The following is a 21,161-nucleotide window of genomic DNA, read 5'->3' on the forward strand; positions in this document are numbered from 1 at the left end:
CTCCCAAGCCTCAGTCCTACAGCCGCCATGTTTCTAGGCCTCAACCCTCTGTCCTTCTTCACAGGCTTTAGCCCCTCGCTAACCATCTTCCCAGGCCTCAGCCCACCAGATGCCATCTTCTCAGGCCTCAGTCCCTCACCCACCATCTTCTCAGGCCTCAGTCCCTCACCCACTATCTTCTCAGGCCTCAGTTCTCCATCCATCATCTTCCCAGACCTCAGACCTTCTCTAACCATCTTTCCAGGCATCAGACCTCCACCCTCCATCTTCTCAGGCCTCAGCCCTTCATCTTCCCAGGCCTCAGCCTTTCTCCAACCATCTTCCCAAGCCTCGTCCCTTTGCTTGCCATCCTCCCAAGCCTCTGTCTTCCAGCCACCATGTTCCTAGGCTTCAACCCTTCTCTAACCATCTTCACAGGTTTCAGCCCTTCATCTTCCCAGGCCTTGGCCTTTCTCCAACCATCTTCCCAAGCCTCATCCCTTTGCTTGCCATCCTCCCAAGCCTCAGTCCTCCAGCCACCATGTTCCTAGGCCTCAACCCTCTGTCCATCTTCACAGGCTTCAGCCCTTCTCTAGCCATCTTCCCAGGCCTCAGCCCTCCACCTGCCATATTTTCAGGTCTCAGGCCTCAGTCCCTCACCCACCATCTTCCCAGGCCTCAGCTCTTCTCTAACCATCTTCCCTGGCATCAGACCTTCACCTACCATCTTCACAGGCTTCAGCCCTTCATCTTCCCAGGCCTCAGCCTTTATCCAACCATCTTCCCAAGCCTCGTCCCTTTGCTTGCCATCCTCCCAAGCCTCAGTCTTCCAGCCACCATGTTCCTAGGCTTCAACCCTTCTCTAACCATCTTCACAGGCTTCAGCCCTTCATCTTCCCAGGCCTTGGCCTTTCTCCAACCATCTTCCCAAGCCTCATCCCTTTGCTTGCCATCCTCCCAAGCCTCAGTCCTCCAGCCACCATGTTCCTAGGCCTCAACTCTCTGTCCATCTTCACAGGCTTCAGCCCTTCTCTAGCCATCTTCCCAGGCCTCAGCCCTCCACCTGCCATATTTTCAGGTCTCAGGCCTCAGTCCCTCACCCACCATCTTCCCAGGCCTCAGCCCTTCTCTAACCATCTTTCCAGGCATCAGACCTTCACCTACCATCTTCTCAGGCCTCAGCCCTTTATCTTCCCAGGCCTCGGCCTTTCTCCCACCATCTTCCCAAGCCTAAGTTCTTTTCTTGCCATCCTCCAAAGCCTCAGTCCTCCAGCCGCCATGTTCCTAGGCCTCAACCTTCTGCCCATCTTTTCAGTCCTCAGCCCTCTACCCACCATATTCCCAGGCCTTAGCCCTCCACCTGCCATCTTCCTAGACCTCATCCCTCATCTTGCCCTCTTCCATTGAACTCACATCTTCTCCGGCCTCAGGACTTCACCTGCCATCTTCTCAGGCCTCAGCCCTTCACCTGCCATCTTCTCAGGCCTCAACTCTCCACTCAGCATTTTTGGCACCAAATCTGGCAGCACCTGACACAAAGTTCCCATACAGCTCCAACTCTCCTTCCCCAGGGAGATAAGGCAGCGAGTTCTCATATGTTGGATCCTTGTATCTCTCGCTCAAACACTGTCCACATGCTGATATTCTGAAATAAGGCCCATTTCACACCTGCCCAATATATGTGTATAAACTACATGCATGGCCTGTGTATATCTGTAAGGGGTTCTCATGCATGTCCTGGTTAAGGTTCATTTATAGAAAACCATCTCCACCAGCTGAAACACGTGAAACCGATAAGACCGGGACAGAACGTAAAGACCGCAAACCTCCGCCCTGACCGCGAAGGGGTGCCATGACATAATTTGGAGGTATGGGAGGGGAATGTCATGTGCTTTTAAATCATTAAATGAGTAATAATACAATACCTATCAATAGTTAATATTCAAGAAAAAAAATGCATGTGGGGGGAGGGGAAAAGCGAAATCACCTGCAGATTGTGTAGCAGGACTTGGACATGATGGCTTTGTGCATAAATTACAGAAATGGGTGAAGCCACATACAGGCAGAGACAGTGCTATGAGCATTCAGACTCCATAGGAAACCCCAATTGACCACCTCCTCCACCATAAATGGTGCGATTAGAAGCTTTGGACACAGCAGTGTGTGGTTCCCCTTGGACTGTGGGACAATAATCGGGAAATCTGGGACTCCAAATTGTAAATCTGCAACAGAACGGGCACTAAACTCATCGCCGTCCATTCAAAGTAACTTTTTCAAAGTTGGGGAGCGGTATTTCTAGGGGTCGGCTCCGGAGGGCGGAGGATGGGTGCGATTTCTGCGTTTTCTGCTCCAGTTCAATGCTCCCTTACAGAAAGACTGGTGGGAAGCTGACTAAACATTCCACAACATACATTACATCATCGGTGACATCATCAGCGACAGCACGCTCGTCCGTCCCCCCCCCATAGCTGCCCTGAAGTTTCCCGGTGAAACCTTCACCCAACAACGCGTCCAAAGATGAAAACAACACAAAAAGAAGAAGACTCAGCTTATAAAAAGACAATTATACATTGTGAGAAACGAGAAAGTGACAAAATGCTTCCAGCATATTGTCTGCGCACGGCGAGCGTTCGGGGCAGATCACAGTAGATCAGCTTTTGTGGTGCACCTCCCAACCATCTTCTGAGGAACCACCTAAATGCACCACAGGAATAGCAGATCATGGGTTGGTGAGAGTAACCAGACGGAGCTCCGCTGTCCAGCCGGAAGATCCCAGAGCGAGGGCCCCGCTGGGGGGGGGGGGGTCAGAGTCCGCGTCAGTTCATCTGCTCAGAAGACCCCCCAGTGGGCCTCCAAGGAGGTTGAGAAGACAGAGTGCCGTGGAGCGGCCATTGAAGTCCATCACCCCCGAGCCGGTCGCGGAGGCGGTTTACCAATATCCACTGTGATGTTCGTGTACATGGCGTATTTGGCGAAGTGGACGACACGGTAGTGCAAGGAGTTGATGCCGTCCTTTTTCATGGTCACTTTTGTGTTCTGGATCTTCGTGAACCTGGAAAAAAAAAAGGTGGTGTCAAGGATCCGTTAACGATCACCCTGTCACGTGTCCACCACACGCCACGCCCGCAGCGACTAGCTAACCGTGACGCACGCGTGCGGGTGGTAAATAGGGGATAATAAAGGGATTTACACTTAAATATCTCAAACCGTATATAAGATCAGCCGTGATACCTTTTCACAGCCCGCACTACCTCTGGCCACCACCAGATGGAGACTCCACTCCAATCCAGCTGGTCGACCACACACTGGCAGATATGATCTTACATACAACCTGGTGCCCTGATTAGAGTTGAGGACCAGCTTAGTAATCACACACCCTTCTAAAGGTCCCTTCAGCTATCCTAGCTTGAACCCCGGTGTTGATAACCCTTCCACTGTCCACACACCCCCACACCAGACGCACCACAAAGGTAGCCTGCCACCATCCAACAGTTTATCCGCAGAACGGTCTGTTGAGACACCCCACACACACAGATCTCCGTCTGGCAGATCTGTTAGCTTTGCAATCTGCGTGCAATCTGCCCACTCACAGTGCAGTTGCATACAGATTGGCAATGAGCTTAATCGAGCGTTTTAAAGGCACTAAAATACAATACAATATACCCCAATCTAATCTCTCCGATCTAGTCTCTCCGAAGATATGAGCCCGAGCTTAAATACACAGAAGTTCACTAATTAATTTTAAGATTTAATTTCCCAAAGTGGGCAGTGCATAAAATATGTACAAATATAAAAAGTTACAGAAATGCAAAAGATATAAGAAGACACACAAAAGACTAATTACTATAAAATAAAACGGGAATAAAAAGACAGAATAACACTTTACCCTGCAGCTGGAGCAAGCCAGAAACTTAGCAATCCATTGGTCGATCGAACCAGCTCCGTACGGATCACCCTGTCCAAATGTCCGTGCGTTCAATTTATGGCGATTTGGACATGAGCGGGACATTAGTCTTCGGCCAATTGACTCTGGGGGAGGTGGTCCTGACCTGCCCACAAGAGGTACTGTGTATGGACCTGCCCAAGTTCAATTGGGCCGAGACTGGCCTGAACACCAAGTCGGGGATTGGATTTCTGACACCAGCGCGTCAGCCCGATCACAACAGTACCAAACACCATCCGACTGTCGCACCCCCGCGTCATCTAATCATTCCATGCATTTTCCTGGCTTTCTCCCCAAGCCACAAATATGATTTTCATATGCAAATGCAGCGTACAGAATGGCCTACAAGAAGGAAGCATGTTCATATCTCTGCAACTAATATTTTGGCTTTTATAAGAGATTAAACATCCTCCTTTTATGTGAATATTACCTATAGAGCTTTCCACGTAAGGCAGACAGTCTGTCTGCTGTCACTGGTTTTCCCAGAAGGTGATAACCTGATTGACACACAAAAGGTGTCACCTCCAGGAGGACTAATTAATGCTAAATGATGATTGGGTCTGTAAGGCCTATGGAGTAATTGTGTATACATACATATCTGACCCCAGACCATTTGTTTGTACCTTCTATTCATTTCCCTACTGCCCAGGGGCTCAATGTACATCCTTAATGACCAGACTGTTCCTGCACACACCTTTGCAATGAAAGGGCCTGACATAATCTAATCTACTCACCTGTCATGGCTATGATTCCATATTTCCACTCAAATCTTACATGTCCGTTACAGGTGGGCTTTAAATTACCATTGAGGATGAGCCAGACTGGGAATCTGGCTTTGCCAAAGTAAGTGTTGGGACATTTCGTGGAAATTTGGCTATTTCAGCAAAATGCATCGCAGTCAGTTGATAAATGGAGATGATGGTGGTGTTTGGTCAAGGGTGCAATGGGATTTAAATGGCTTCTAAAGGTTGTAAAGCTCTTTTTACTTATTCTGGACCTGTTCTTGTGGCAAAAAAACTTACCCTAACTCCTTCGCTGATCCGAACCCCATCGCTGATCCGAACCCCATCGCTGATCCGAACCCCTTCGCTGATCCGAACCCCTTCGCTGATCCAGAACCCCATCGCTGATCCTCACCCCATCGCTGATCCAGAACCCCATCTCTGACCCTCACCCCATCGCTGATCCTTACCCCTTCATTCATCCTAATCCCTTCGCTGATCCTCACCCCTTCACTCATCCAAACCCCATCGCTGATCCAAACCCCATCGCTGATCTGAACCCCACCACTGATCCTCACCCCTTCATTGATCCTAATCCCTTTGCTGATCCTAACCCCTTACATTGCGGGTCAGTGGGAAGAATGTCCCTTACATTGGGGGTCAGTGGGAAGAATGTCCCTTACATTGGTGGTCAGTGGGAAGAATGTCCCTTACATTGGAGGTCAGTGGGAAGAATGTCCCTTACATTGGTGATCAGTGGGAAGAATGTCCCTTACATTGGTGGTCAGTGGAAGAATGTCCCTTACATTGGTGATCAGTGGGAAGAATGTCCCTTACATTGGTGATCAGTGGGAAGAATGTCCCTTACATTGGTGATCAGTGGGAAGAATGTCCTTACATTGGTGTTCAGTGGGAAGAATGTCCCTTACATTGGTGGTCAGTGTGAAGAATGTCCCTTACATTGGTGGTCAGTGGGAAGAATGTCCCTTACATTACGGGTCACTGGGAAGAATGTCCCTTACATTGGGGGTCAGTGGGAAGAATGTCCCTTACATTGGTGGTCAGTGGGAAGAATGTCCCTTACATTGGTGATCAGTGGGAAGAATGTCCCTTACATTACGGGTCAGTGGGAAAAATGTCCCTTACATTGGTGGTCAGTGGGAAGAATGTCCCTTACATTGGGGGTCAGTGGGAAGAATGAGCCTTACATTGGTGATCAGTGGGAAGAATGTCCCTTACATTGGGGGTCAGTGGGAAGAATGTCCCTTACATTGCGGGTCAGTGAGAACGTCCCTTACATTGGGGGTCAGTGGGAAGAATGTCCCTTACATTGGAGGTCAGTGGGAAGAATGGTCCTTACATTGGGGGTCAGTGGGAAGAATGTCCCTTACATTGGGGGTCAGTAGGAAGAATGTCCCTTACATTGGAGGTCAGTGGGAAGAATGGTCCTTACATTGCGGGTCAGTGGGAAGAATGTCCCTTACATTGGGGGTCAGTGGGAAAAATGTCCCTTACATTGGGGGTCTGTGGGAAGAATGTCCCTTACATTGGTGGTCAGTGGGAAAAATGTCCCTTACATTGGAGGTCAGTGGGAAGAATGTCCCTTACATTGGTGGTCAGTGGGAAGAATGTCCCTTACATTGGTGGTCAGTGGGAAAAATGTCCCTTACATTGGAGGTCAGTGGGAAGAATGTCCCTTACATTGGTGGTCAGTGGGAAGAATGTCCCTTAGATTGGGGGTCAGTGGGAAGAATGTCCCTTACATTGGGGGTCAGTGGGAAGAATGTCCCTTACATTGGGAGTCAGTGGGAAGGATGTCCCTTAAATTGGGGGTCAGTGGGAAGAATCTCCCTTACATTGGTGGTCAGTGGGAAGAATGCTCCTTACATTGGGGGTCAGTGGGAAGAATGTCCCTTACATTGGGGGTCAGTGGGAAGAATGCCCCTTACATTGGGGGTCAGTGGGAAGAATGTCCCTTACATTGGGGGTCAGTGGGAAGAATGTCCCTTACATTGGGGGTCAGTGGGAAGAATGTCCCTTACATTGGGGGTCAGTGGGAAGAATGTCCCTTACATTGGGGGTCAGTGGGAAGAATGTCCCTTACATTGGTGGTCAGTGGAAAGAATGTCCCTTACATTGGGGGGTCAGTGGGAAGAATTTCCCTTATATTGGTGGTCAGTGGAAAGAATGTCCCTTACATTGGTAGTCAGTGGGAAGAATGCTCCTTACATTGGTGGTCAGTGGGAAGAATGTCCCTTACATTGGAGGTCAGTGGGAAGAATGTCCCTTACATTGGTAGTCAGTGGGAAGGATGTCCCTTAAATTGGGGGTCAGTGGGAAGAATGTCCCTTACATTGGTGGTCAGTGGGAAGAATGTCCCTTACATTGGTGGTCAGTGGGAAGAATGTCCCTTACATTGGTGGTCAGTGGGATGAATGTCCCTTACATTGGGGGTCAGTGGGAAGAATGTCCCTTACATTGGTGGTCAGTGGGAAGAATGTCCCTTACATTGGAGGTCAGTGGGAAGAATGTCCCTTACATTGGGGGTCAGTGGGATGAATGTCCCTTACATTGGTGGTCAGTGGGATGAATGTCCCTTACATTGGTGGTCAGTGGGAAGAGTTATCTTTTTACAGACAGCTTAGCAAGATTATTGGTGTCATGCAGCTGTTTCTGCCAAATGGTGTTGCCCTGGAACTATGCAGCTGCCATCAGATGGGAGGTCAATCATCCACAGCTCAAGGAACCCCAAGTAACCTCTGGAGGAACTGTGGTTGAGAATGGTTGTGGTGTTATAGGGAAAGTTTATCCAGGGAATATCCGATTGCCTCTCAGGGGGATCAGGAAGGATTTTTTTTCCCAGCAGTAGATTGTATCGTGCTTTGCTGTTTTTTTTTTGCCTTCCTCAGGATCAATGGTGGGTGTAGGAATAAAACTTTTTTTTTCTATGGTTGAACTGGGTGGACTTTTGTCTTTTTTCAGCCAGACTAACTATGTAACTCTGAAACTATGTTACTAAGTTCTATAAAGAATCTTTGTTATTTAATAAACTGGACAATAAATCTGAAGGAATGAAGTATACAAACCTAGACGCTCAATGAGAGGGGATTTATCTCAGAATATTTAGCAGGGGCCGCCATTAACTGGATGTTTTAGCATTGTATACATAAATCTTTGCGGCTGATCCCGGAATCCGTCTGAATGAAGTGCAGATACAATGTAGCCATATTCCTTCGGAAGTAATGATTGCCGGGAACGTTACCTATGTATGTGATGTCCTTGAATCATGTAACGGGGTGACTTGGTGTTGAACTCTGAAGACATACAATCTTCAATTCCCATAGAAATGGTTTCTTTTTGTGCGTTAATGATCAAGTGAAGCTTCTCGGCACATATATGTAGATCTCCGGGGGTAGGGGGGTGTCACCTAACAAGGTTTCTGTCTACAGATCATCCTGTCAGGTGCTGATTGGGGATTACGTCTTTCCGTGGGGGAATATTGCGAGCCGGCCTTATTTCCGGAGGAATCCCTCTCTGAACTAATAAAGGGGGCCTCTGCTGCACAATCGCTCCACTAGGGGGCACTGCCATCTCTATAAATGCATTGGCTGATTTATTGCAAACCCGGAGCCATGCCAGACACTGGAAATGTCGCTTATGGCGAATAGAAACGCTTTAATGTCTGTTCAGATTCCTCTACAGATCTCCACAGAAGCCTCAAATATTGAGACCCTCTGATATGCAAATCGCTACCCCTCCCCCCCCAATTGTCTGAACATCAGAAAAGGTTTTATAATTCCGTGTAAATGTGATTCCCCCCAGGAATGCCTCAATGAGCGGAGCCTGCGGGTACCTCATAGACATATACTCATAGACATGATCACCCAATCGGGCATCTTACATCTATAGACCGGGATGGGGGTACACCATGCATAGATCTGTGAAGGTGACCCTGAGAACAGACAGACCATTCCAGCCTTCGTGAAATAGCCCGGGGGAGGGGTGGGGAACTCGGGGGGGTGCAGAGAACGAGGGGATCTAGCCTAGAGAGGAAGACTGGTGAGAGACTGGTGGGGGAGGGGTTGTGGAGAGGTGCTGGGACAGAGCGGTGCAGTGGTTGAGCAGAATTTTTTGGGGTACTGTGTAGAGACTGGGAAATGCAAAGTTTGGGGGGGGGGTGCAGGAAGGTAATGGTGGAGTGTGGTGCAGAGTTTAGGGATACAGGGACTATGGAGTGCAGTGTTTGGGGGGGAAGGTATAAAAATTTGAGGTGGGGGTGCAGGGTCAGGGAAGTACAATGTTTGGGGGAGGCTGGGGGGGGGGGGGATGCTGTAGCAGGAAAGTACAGAGTGTGAGGGGTGCAGAGGCTGGGGGTGCTGTGTTTGAGGGGGTCTAGAATTTAGGGAGGTTGGGTGTGCAGGGACAGGAAAGTGTAGAGTTTGGGGATGCATGAACATTGGGGTGCAGAATTTGAAGGGGGGTGCAGGGACCATGCAGAGTTAAGGAGAGGTTGAAGGGTGCTGGGACAGGAAGGAGAAGAGATTGGGTGGTGCAGTGCAGAGTCTGGGGTTTGGGGATGCAGGGAAAGGGGAGTGCAGAGCTTGCACGGGTACAGAGTTTGGGGGTTCAGGGATAGGAAAGTGCAGAATTTGGAGAGGTGCAGGGGCGAGTGAAGGTCAGAGATGCAGGGACAGGGATGAGTGAAGGTTAGAGATGCAGGGACAGGGACGAGTGAAGGTCAGAGGTGTAGGGACAGGGATGAGTGAAGGTCAGAGATGCAGGGACAGGGACGAGTGAAGGTTAGAGATGCAGGGACAGGGACGAGTGAAGGTCAGAGGTGTAGGGACAGGGATGAGTGAAGGTCAGAGATGCAGGGACAGGGACGAGTGAAGGTCAGAGATGCAGGGACAGGGACGAGTGAAGGTCAGAGGTGCAGGGACAGGGACGAGTGAAGGTCAGAGGTGCAGGGACAAGGACGAGTGAAGGTCAGAAATGCAGGGACAGGGATGAGTGAAGGTCAGAGGTGCAGGGACAGGGACAAGTGAAGGTCAGAGGTGCAGGGACAGGGATGAGTGAAGGTCAGAGATGCAGGGACAGGGATGAGTGAAGGTCAGAGGTGCAGGGACAGGGACGAGTGAAGGTCAGAGGTGCAGGGACAAGGACGAGTGAAGGTCAGAGATGCAGGGACAGGGACGAGTGAAGGTCAGAGGTGCAGGGACAGGGACGAGTGAAGGTCACAGGTGCAGGGACAGGGGGGTGCAGAGACTGATTGTTGGGGGTGCAGGCTTTTGGAGAAGTGCAATGTTGGGGGTGCAGATACAGCACTCCATTATTAAAAAAACAGAAGGTTAACATTTCTTTATATCTGGTTGATTGGATTAATCATGTTTGTACAGCACATGCCTTCAGTTGTGTTTTTGGATCCATGTACAAAACAAAGTATACCACAGTAAGTGTGAGACATGAAGAGAGACTGTCTGCACTTTTTTCTGGTAATATACGAAGCAAAGAAAGGAATTCTGAATGAGCGGGACCTCAGTGGCATCTCTACAGTTCTCAAAGGACAGAAAGAGCAATGAAAAGGATGCAAGGCCACACCTTGGGGTATACAAGTATACAGATTATATCCAGGTGGGGGCAATCATGAATTACCGTTGAGGATTGGGTTCATTGTGCTTATCTCGCTCGTGTTTGATCATCCGGTACCGTCCAATGCGAATGTCGGGTCGGGACACTTTCATACCGTTCAGTGTTATCCTGGAGAACAGACAGAAACATTTATATCCATTTCATACAATGTGTCGGCTGCAATGTATGTCCATTAATAAATGGCATCTGACACAACCCCCCTCCCTGCCCCCCCATCTATATTATACCCCAAGAGATTTCCACCCCCTGTCTATGTATGAGTATAATACCTCTTCTATTACAGGGAATGGAGGGGAGGTAGGAGACACAGGACACCGGAGAGGGGGGTATAATACCTCTTCTATTACAGAGAACGGAGGGGAGGTAGGAGACACGGGACACCGGAGAGGGGGGTATAATACCTCTTCTATTACAGAGAACGGAGGGGAGGTAGGAGACACGGGACACCGGAGAGGGGGGTATAATACCTCTTCTATTACAGAGAATGGAGGGGAGGTAGGAGACACAGGACATTAGGGAGGGGGGTATAATACTTCTTCTATTACAGAGAACGGAGGGGTGGTAGGAGACACGGGACACCGGAGAGCGGGGTATAATACCTCTTCTATTGCAGGGAATGGAGGGGAGGTAGGAGACACGGGACACCGGAGAGGGGGGTATAATACCTCTTCTATTACAGGGAATTAAGAGGAGGTAGGAGGCACGGGACACCGGAGAGGGGAGTATGATACCTCTTCTATTACAGGAAATGGAGGGGAGGTAGGAGACACGGGACACCGGAGAGGGGGGTATAATACCTCTTCTATTACAGAGACACGGAACACCGGAGAGGGGGTATAATACCTCTTCTATTACAGGGAATGGAGGGGAGGTAGGAGACACGGGACACCGGAGAGGGGGGTATAATACCTCTTCTATTACAGGGAATGGAGGGGAGGTAGGAGGCATGGGACACCGGAGAGGGGGGTATAATACCTCTTCTATTACAGAGAACGGAGGGGAGGTAGGAGACACAGGACATCGGAGAGGGGGGTATAATACCTCTTCTATTACAGAGACACGGAACACCGGAGAGGGGGTATAATACCTCTTCTATTACAGGGAATGGAGGGGAGGTAGGAGACATGGGACACCGGAGAGGGGGGTATAATACCTCTTCTATTGCAGGGAATGGAGGGGAGGTAGGAGACACGGGACACCGGAGAGGGGGGTATAATACCTCTTCTATTGCAGGGAATGGAGGGGAGGTAGGAGACACGGGACACTGGAGAGTGGAGTATAATACCTCTTCTATTACAGGGAATGGAGGGGAGGTAGGAGACACCGGAGAGGGGAGTATAATATCTTCTATTACAGGGAACGGAGGGGAGGTAGGAGGCACAGGACACCGGAGAGGGGAATATAATACCTCTTCTATTACAGAGAATGGAGGGGAGGTAGGAGACACGGGACACCGGAGAGGGGGGTATAATATCTTGTATTACAGGGAATGGAGGGGAGGTAGGAGACACGGGACACCGGAGAGGGGAGTATAATATCTTGTATTACAGGGAATGGAGGGGAGGTAGGAGACACGGGATACCGGAGAGGGGAGTATAATATCTTGTATTACAGGGAATGGAGGGGAGGTAGGAGACACGGGACACCGGAGAGGGGAGTATAATATCTTCTATTACAGGGAATGGAGGGGAGGTAGGAGACACGGGATACCGGAGAGGGGGGTATAATACCTCTTCTATTACAGGGAATGGAGGGGAGGTAGGAGACACGGGACACCGGAGAGGGGAGTATAATATCTTCTATTACAGGGAATGGAGGGGAGGTAGGAGACACGGGACACCGGAGAGGGGGGTATAATACCTCTTCTATTACAGGGAATGGAGGGGAGGTAGGAGACACGGGACACCGGAGAGGGGGGTATAATACCTCTTCTATTACAGGGAATGGAGGGGAGGTAGGAGACACGGGACACCGGAGAGGGGGGTATAATACCTCTTCTATGACAGGGAATGGAAGGGAGGGTTCAAGCTATGGGACAGGAAGTGAAAGGAAATCTCCCCAGTGGAACACCTGACCGGGGTTGCAATCCCTTGCTCTAACCAAAATGAAAAAAAACAAAACGTTTTGCCTTTCTTTCTACTTTGACATTTTTGACCCTAATGCATTCACAGCGTATAACTAACATCGCTCTAATTCCTGGTCCTTTTTGAACCTGGCCGGGTCACTTTAAAAGCGATGATGCCGATTGCGCTGTGCGTGGTTCATATTTTGCCGTTTTTGGGTTCCTTGGCTCTTTCTTCCACCATTCACCTCCACCAGCTCCTGGATTTTCATTGCTAAGTACATACTGTATATTTTACAGAGTCCATGATTTAATATCAATCTATATTTTCAGATCAGTATATATATATATATCGGTATACACGGCGCAGTCACAGATGGGGTCATAAGGCGCTCGTGATTTCTATGCAGTATCTGTTGCAATGAGCGCTCAGCAATGCGCCTCTAGAGCCCCGGGGCTTTGTATAATAATATTTCTTTCACATCAGTCCAACAAATGCGGTTTATCGTCTTATTCCGGCAGAACACAATGCAATTTCTTCCTTCCGTCCACAATTTTACAAGACGGGAAAAGAAATTACATTTTTTTCACTCCAACGTTTGGTTGACTATCAGCTTCAGCAGAGGTCCCACCAGCTGGGCAGAGAATACGGAGGGAAAGAAAGCGAAGAAGAAGAGGATCGGTAAGACACAGACTTTGTGCAGCACTACGGAGCAGGAAGCATATCCCGCATATGTAATCAGCATGTGTAGCGCCCCCCCCCCCATGTCCAGACAGAGATGAGGTCTAGAGAACATTAGGACACTTTCATGAGAACCATTCTTGCAGCCATTGAGGAATACTGTGAGAGCTGTGATTGGTCACAGCTTGTCACATGGTACAAGGCTGTTGTGAATAGCACTGTACCATGTGATCTCTGTGATCATTCACAGATTTCACATGTCGTAAGTGATGTCAGAAGTGACATCTTGTTTACTATTCTTCATGTGATCACTGATTGGCCGACGATCGGTGTTCCACTGTGTCCGGAGCGGTGCTGTGCGCTCCCGGGCAGCGCGCACAAGCAGAGGGCGGGGAGGCCATTTATAAATGGCCACCCGACCCTGCACTGCCACCGTCCGGCCGTTTATATACAACGGCCGGACGGGAGGAGGTTAAAGATTTCAGTTTGTTGTTCAACTGAGTTGTACAGTTTACATTAAAGGAGGAAAAAGTTCTGAAATTATTTATCTTTGTCACGTTTTTTTACATCACAGAAACTTGACATTTTATCAGGGTGTGTAGACTTTTTATACCCCCTGTATATATATATATTGAGAAGAAAGTGTGGATGCAGAGGGCACTGTGGTAGGAGACAATCAAGAAATAACATCATGAAACATCATACAAAGAGACACGTCTGTGACATCTCCAGCCCTTTCCTGTCTCTCCTTCACAACAATCTGCGTAGATGGCTCAGATATCTATCTCCCAGATACGATTGCGGTAAATCTCACCAACCTGTTGTAAATGTCGTCATCTTCTCCCCCCCAGCCCCAGTACTCGTTGGGGAAACCATTTATCTTCAAGAACTGAGCTTTACTCAACCCCGAGACTCCGCCAAAGTACCCCGCGTAGGGCAACCTGTGGGGAACAAGAGATAAGAAGAGACGGATATGTGACAACGGGAGCGAGGTAGACATTCACACACAATCTTCTGATACTACAATGTGTTTTATTCACAGATCTCAACTTTTCTTCATGTGAAGATTAGAATCCCAACCAGGAGGAACCAAATATCTGAGATATCTGACATTACAACCACCATTGCTGTGCTGGACATTACACCATACTGGCTGCCATTTTGGGTGGAAACAGGTTCAGCCATGGTTGGCGGTGTTCTGGTAGTTGGCAGTGCAATGTAATCTGCAGTATGTAGTTCTCGTTAATTGCTAGAAGGTAATCATATATTATCCATCACAGAGCTCCAATGACCAGCAAGGACCGTGGGGATGTACGAAACATTTCCTGGTTATTTCCAAGCCTCCATAAAAGCCATTCAGATTACAAGGATGATGGAACATTTTCTGCATCCTGGTACTTCAATCTGACCATAAACATCCCTATGTTCTCCATTATTATTTTTTTATACAGGATTTATGGCGCCAACAGTTTGCTCAGTGCTTTACAATATAACGGGAGACAATACAGCAACAATACAGTTCAATACAAGAGGGATAGGAGGGCCCTGATCCTGGGAGCTTACAATCTAAGAGGGAGGGGCTGGTGGTACAAAAGGTAATAACTGTGGGGTTTGGACTGGTTGGAAGAGTAGAAGATTCCATTATTAGCTGAGGGCAGGATAGGCTTCCTTCATTATCCTTCCATTTCTCTACTGGATTAGCCCCGCACTGACCGGACATCTACAAAGACACTCAAGTTACCCCAACAGGCCATGTTTTGGAAATTCCCCTTAGGTAAATTAACACTCATGAACACCAAGCCATTGACATTTATTTGAAGCACATGTGCAAGGTGAAGGATGTCCTGAAAACATGATCATGAGGGTACCTGAAGACTGAGGTTGGGAACCACTTCCCTACAGAACCCGATTATTGCTACTGATGATTGGACCGGTGACTCTACAAAAGCAAATAATCCCGGGCTGACTTATAATATCTACATATGTAAAACAAAATGGAACACCAACATATTCCACAGCGCTCTACAGGGGACACTAAAACATGGAGACATGAGTTTGGTATGGGACACCACTCTGAAGTCCATTTGGATGAAATGCGTGTAGAAGGGTAGAGTTCCCAGTGTGCCAGGATTTCCAGCTTTTAAGAGTCATGGCCTCAATCACTTAAATGATTTGTCTGTGAGGTACTATAGGGAGGAGTTGGAGTGGGTCGAGGTTGAAAGATGGGGCAGCATGATGAGAGGTGTAGGGTACAGAGGGGTGCACTTACTTTTCCCTTCCTTTGGGGGATAGCTAGAACACTGCTGGCCCTCTACATAGGGAAGAAGCTGGGCGGAAGTGGTGGCCTAGTGGAGAGTCCGCCTACTTGGCTGTGGTAGAGAAGGTATCACACCTAGGCAACCTGGTCCCCCATGTCTCATGGCCTCAGGTGTTCAGTGGGATCCCCTTTGCAGTAGGTCAGGAACAACTTATAGGCAAAAAAATGAAAAAATATTTCCTGCCTTGGCCTTACGCTGAAATGAGTGGGAACATGGAAAAGTGGTGAACTGGAGGGATGGTTACCAGGTTCTCCAACCAACCATCGGAATTGGACTGTAGGCTTCAGTGTGGGAATTGGCTTATAAACCTGCAGCAAGGGGCCGCTACATGTGCCAGGTAGATGTGTGGAGTGTTCTCTGGACAGGACCCGCTGTGACGCAAGATTTGAGAAGAGACCAAACTGATCTTCAGGAATGCATTACAATCAGAACTGAATACTGATGGGTGGCATTTTTGATACCATTATGGGATGGATGTTTGTGGAGGTGTCACCTTGGGGTGAACCAGAGACCCTTGACTGGAAGATGTGGGGGTTACGTTGTGCTCCCTGTGTTTCGGTAGTGGAGTCTGGAGTCCATGAAGGAATCCATATTATCAGTGTCCCTGTGTGACGTACGTAGGGAGGATTCATGTATAAGGTGTGCATGCCGAGTTTTTGGGCAGATGTTAGTGCCATAGAAGAAAAACGTTCATTGATTTCTATGAACGGGAACACTACCAGATGTACTCCATGATTTATCTGCACTCTCTCCATACTCTGGACTCCAGTGACTCCATATGAAGACATGATCTGTGCAACTTTCCTTGTATGAGGATTCTTCCTGTGGTTAGAATTATTCGGACATACAGTGAAGGAGATGCGTATTTGATCCCCGGCTGATGCTGAATGTTCGCCCCTCACAAAGAAATGATCGGTCTAACAATGGAATGTTCGCCCCTCACACAGAAATGATCGGTCTAACAATGGAATGTTCGCCCCTCACACAGAAATGATCGGTCTAACAATGGAATGTTCGGTGTAACACTGAGAGACAGAATACAACAACAAATTCAGCAGAAATGCGTCTAACAAATGATGACGGATCTGCATGTTCATGAGGGAAAGGAGGATTTGATCCCCTATCATTCAGCAGGATTTCTGGCTACCAGGTGTCTTTCATACAGGTAACAATCTGAGATTAGAAGCAGTCTCTTAAAGGGAGTGCTGCTAATCTCATTGTGTTACCTGTATAAAAGACACCTGTCCACAGGAGCAATCAAACCATCAGATTCCAAACTCTCCACCATGGCAAAGACCAAAGAGCTGTCCAAGGATGTCAGGGACAAGATTGTAGACCTACACAAGGCTGGACTGGGCTACCAAACTATGGCCAAGCAGCTTGGTGAGAAGGTGACAACAGTTGGTGCAATCATTCACAAATGGAAGAAACACAAAACAAGTGTCAGTCTCCCTAGGTCTGGTGCACCATGCAAGATCTCACCTCGTGGAGTGTCAATGATCATGAGAACAGTGAGGAATCATCCCAGAACTACACGTGAGGATCTTGTCAATGATCTCCAGGCAGCTGAGACCACAGTCACCAAGAAAACAATTGGTAACACACTACGCCGGCAAGGACTGAAATCCTGCAGTGCCCACAAGGTCCCTCTGCTCAAGAAAGCACATCTCCAGGCCCGTCTGAAGTCTGCCACTGAACATCTGAATGATGCAGAGGAGGACTGGTGGGAAGTGTTGTGGTCAGATGAGACCAAAATCCAGCTCTTTGGCATCAACTCAACTCGCTGTGTTTGTAGGAGGAGGAATGCTGCCTATGACCCCAAGAACACCATCCCAACTGTGATACATGGTGGTGAAAACATTCTGCTTTGGGGGTGTTTTTCTGCCAAGGGGACAGGACAACTGCACTGCATCAAAGGGACGATGGACGGGGCAATGTACCATCAAATCTTGGGTGAGAACCTTCTTCCCTCAGCCAGGGCATTGAAAATGGGTGGTGGATGGGTGTTCCAGCATGACAATGACCCAAAACACACGGCCAAGGCAACAAAGGAGCGGCTCAAGAAGAAGCACATTAAGGTCCTGGAGTGGCCTAGCCAGTCTCCAGACCTTCATCCGATTGAAAATCTGTGGAGGGAGCTGAAAGTTTGAGTTGCCAAATGTCAGCCACCAAACCTTAATGACTTGGAGAGGATCTGCCAAGAGGAGTGGGCCAAAATCCCTCCTGAGATGTGTACGAACCTGGGGGCCACCTCCAGGAAACATCTGACCTCTGTGATTGCCAACAAGGGATTGGCCACCAAGTACTAAGTCATGTTTTGTGAAGGGGATCAAATCCTTCTTTCCCTCATGAACATGCAGATCAGTCATCATTTGTTAGACGCATTTCTGCTGAATTTGTTGTTGTATTCTGTCTCTCAGTGTTACACCGAACATTCCATTGTTAGACCGATCATTTCTGTGTGAGGGGCAAACATTCAGCATCAGCAGGGGAGCAAATACGCATTTCCTTCACTGTAGTTGTCTACGTTTTCTCTGCAGCCTCCCAGATGCTTCCCATACTATAGATCCATACTGGGAGACTGCAGGGTTTGCTGCATTCCCGCTGTCATTACATGGAGGTTTATTTCTTGCAGCTCCGTAACAATAGTGCTGATCTCCAGTGAGGAGCCGAATTGCCGGGACTCCTCAAAGGGACGTTTGCCGAGCAGTTAAAGGTTCCCCGAACCCCATTAAAGTCATCAGGGAAGGAATCCCGCTAATAGATTTTGCCCAATTTTAAGGCTAATAGGAAAGAGATCGTCACACACCGCCAGATGGGAAAATGTAAAAATGCAAAAAGGACCTCCCCCCCCCCCCCCCCCCCCCGCATCCCTGGCCTTGTGGATATGGGGTCTTCAGGAGGGTTCATTGAAATCTGGAAGCTGCCTTTAGAATTAGGAGGCTGCCGGAAATCTGGCCCATCGTCTACATCAGAGATCTCCAAACTCCAGATCCGGACCACTGTAATATTTTAATTGGTCCTCTGATGTAGGGGGGACTCTGATGGGGATCCAGATGTAAATGGGGGCTCTGATGTAAAGGGGGACCCTGATGTAAAGGGGACTCTGATGAGGTCACTGGTGTAAGGGGGACTCCAATAGGGATCCTGATGTCAGAAGGGACTCTGATGTAAATGGGGGCTCTCATGTAAGGGAGGACTCTGATGAGGCCACTGATGTAAGGGGGGCTCTGATGGAGACTCTGATGTAAGTGAGGACTCTGATTGGGACCCTGATGTTAGAAAGAACTGTGATGCGGATTCTGATGTGGGGGGGGGGGGCTTTGATGAGGATCCTGATTTAAAGGGGGGGGGGTGCTCTGATGAGTATCCTGATGTGGGGGGGGAACTCTGATGAGGATTCTGATGTGGGAGGGGGGCTCTGATGAGGATCCTGATGTAAGGGGAGACTCTGATATCAGAAGGTGCTCTGATATACATAGGTGGCTCTAACGTAAGTGGGGACTCTGATGACGTCACTGATATAAGAGGGATCCTGATGAGGATCTTGATGTAAGGTGGGACTCTGATAGGGATCCTGATGACAGAAGGGACTCAGATGTAAATAGGAGCTCTCATATAAGGGAGGTCTCTGATGAGGCCACTGATGTAAGGGGGGCTCTGATGGAGACTCTGATGTAAGTGGGGACTCTGATTGGGATCCTGATGTCAGATGGAACTCTGAGGAGGATCCTGATTTAAAGGGAGGGGGCTCTGATGAGGATTCTGATTTAAAGGGGGGGATGGCTCTGATGAGTATCCTGATGTGGGGGGGGGGGGATCTGATGAGGATCCTGATGTGGGGGGGGGGGCTCTGATGAGGATCCTGATGTAATGGGGGACTTTGATGAGGATCCTGATGTAAGGGGGGACTCTGATGTCAGAAGATACTCTGATATACATAGGGAGCTCTGAAATAAGTGGGGACTCTGATGAGGTCACTGATATAAGAGGGATCCTGATGAGGATCTTGATGTAAGGTGGGACTCTGATAGGGATACTGATGACAGAAGGGACTCAGATGTAAATGGGGGCTCTCATGTAAGGGAGGTCTCCGATGAGGCCACTGATGTAAGGGGGGCTCTGATGGAGACTCTGATGTAAGTGGGGACTCTGATGAGGATACTGATGCTGAGGATCCCAGAATGCACCTCTCCCACCATTCCTCTCGCTGTGAATGACTGCAATGCCGGCATCCTAGCAACCAGCGAAGCATCCCCGGCACCATTCACTCCAAGCCGGGGATTCCCCGACCGACAGCTCAATGTAAACAAATGGGCCGGGGATGCTGGCTGAGATCATGAACAAAAATACGGCCAGATTCCGTCAGTGACACCGGCCAGCGTCCCCGACACCACTGCTGTCATTCAGCTGATCGAGCTGCCGATGCCTCATTGGTTTCCAGGATGCCAACCGGCCCCGGCCGCGGGCTGGACGTAAAGGAGAAGAGAAATCCATTCAATATTTGGGGTGCCCCCCCCCCCCTTTGCCTTCTTCTAGGTAGACTTGCACACAGTTTTTGAAGGAACTCAGCAGGTAAGTTGTTCTCTGTACATCTTAGAGAATGAAGCCCAGATCTTCTGTGGATATCAGCTGCCTCCAATCCTTCTGTCTTCTCAATGTCATCCCAGACAGAGTCCAGGATGGTGAGATCAGGGCTCTGTGGGGGCCAAACCATCACATCCAGGACTCCTTTTTCTTCTTTACAATGAAGATACACTATATTGCCCAAAGTATTGGGCCCGCCCTCCATATCATGTGATTCAGGTGTTCCAATCCCCTCCATATCATGTGATTCAGGTGTTCCAATCCCCTCCATGGACACAGGTGTATACAATCAAGCCCCTAGGCATGCAGACGGCTTCTACAAACATTGGTGAAAGAATGGGTCGCTCTCAGGAGCTCAGTGACTCCAAGCGTGGTCCCGTGATAGGTGGTCACCTGGGCAATAAGTCCATCCATGACATTTCCTGGCTACTAAATATTCCACGCTCAACTGTTAGTGGGATTATAACAAAGTGGAAGCAACTGGGACCAACAGCCACTCAGCCACCAAGTGGTAGGCCACGTCACATGACAGGGCGGGGTCAGCGCATGCTGAAGCGCACAGTGCGCAGAAGTCGCCAACTGTCTGCAGAGTCAATAGCTAAAGACCTCCAAACTTGGTGTGGCCTTCAGATGAGCCCAACAACAGTGCGTAGAGAGCTTCATGGAATGGGTTTCCATGGCCAAGCAGCTGCATCCAAGCCTTCCATCACCAAGTGCAATGCAAAGCGTCGGATGCCGTGGTGTAAAGCGCACCGCCACTGGACTCTAGAGAAGTGGAGGCGTGTTCCCTGGAGGGACCAATCACGCTTCTCTGTCTGGCAATCCAATGGACTTGTCTGGGTTTGGCTGTTGCCAGGAGAACGGTACTTACCTGACTGCATTGTGCCAAGTGTAAAGTTTGGTGGAGGGGGATTAGGGTGTGGGGTTGTTTTTCAGGGGTTGGGCTTGGCCTCCTAGTTCCAGTGAAGGGAACTCATAAGGCATCACATACCAAGACATTGTGGAAAACTCCATGCTCCCAACTTTGTGGGAAGAGTTTGGGGATGGCCCCTTCCTGTTCCAACATGACCAGTGCACAAAGCAAGGTCCATAAAGACATGGAGGAGCCAGTTTGGGGTGGAGGAACTTGACTGTCCTGCACAGAGTCCTGACCTCAACCCCATAGAACCCCTTTGGGATGAATTAGAGCGCAGACTGCGAGCCAGGCCTCCTCCCCCGA

General features: G+C 49.1%; 1 protein-coding gene across 1 annotated transcript in view; it reads right to left on the reverse strand.

Moving 5' to 3' along the window:
* Window positions 1–6: 6 nt before the first annotated feature.
* Window positions 7–21,161, reverse strand: part of B4GALT2 (beta-1,4-galactosyltransferase 2) — a 174,279-nt gene continuing 153,124 nt past the window's right edge. Inside the window, exons 5-7 of the mRNA XM_089664839.1 lie at window positions 13,856–13,978; window positions 10,297–10,401; window positions 7–3,031 (exon numbers count right to left, since the gene is read on the reverse strand). Of these exons, the coding sequence (XP_089520965.1) occupies window positions 2,881–3,031; window positions 10,297–10,401; window positions 13,856–13,978 (379 nt within the window). The 3' untranslated portion in view covers window positions 7–2,880. The remainder of the gene's footprint in view (window positions 3,032–10,296; window positions 10,402–13,855; window positions 13,979–21,161) is intronic.

The sequence above is a fragment of the Staurois parvus genome, unplaced genomic scaffold (assembly GCF_062004578.1).
Source record: "Staurois parvus isolate SC_StPar_1 unplaced genomic scaffold, SC_StPar_1.0 ptg002065l, whole genome shotgun sequence".
In the NCBI taxonomy this organism is placed as follows: domain Eukaryota; kingdom Metazoa; phylum Chordata; class Amphibia; order Anura; family Ranidae; genus Staurois; species Staurois parvus.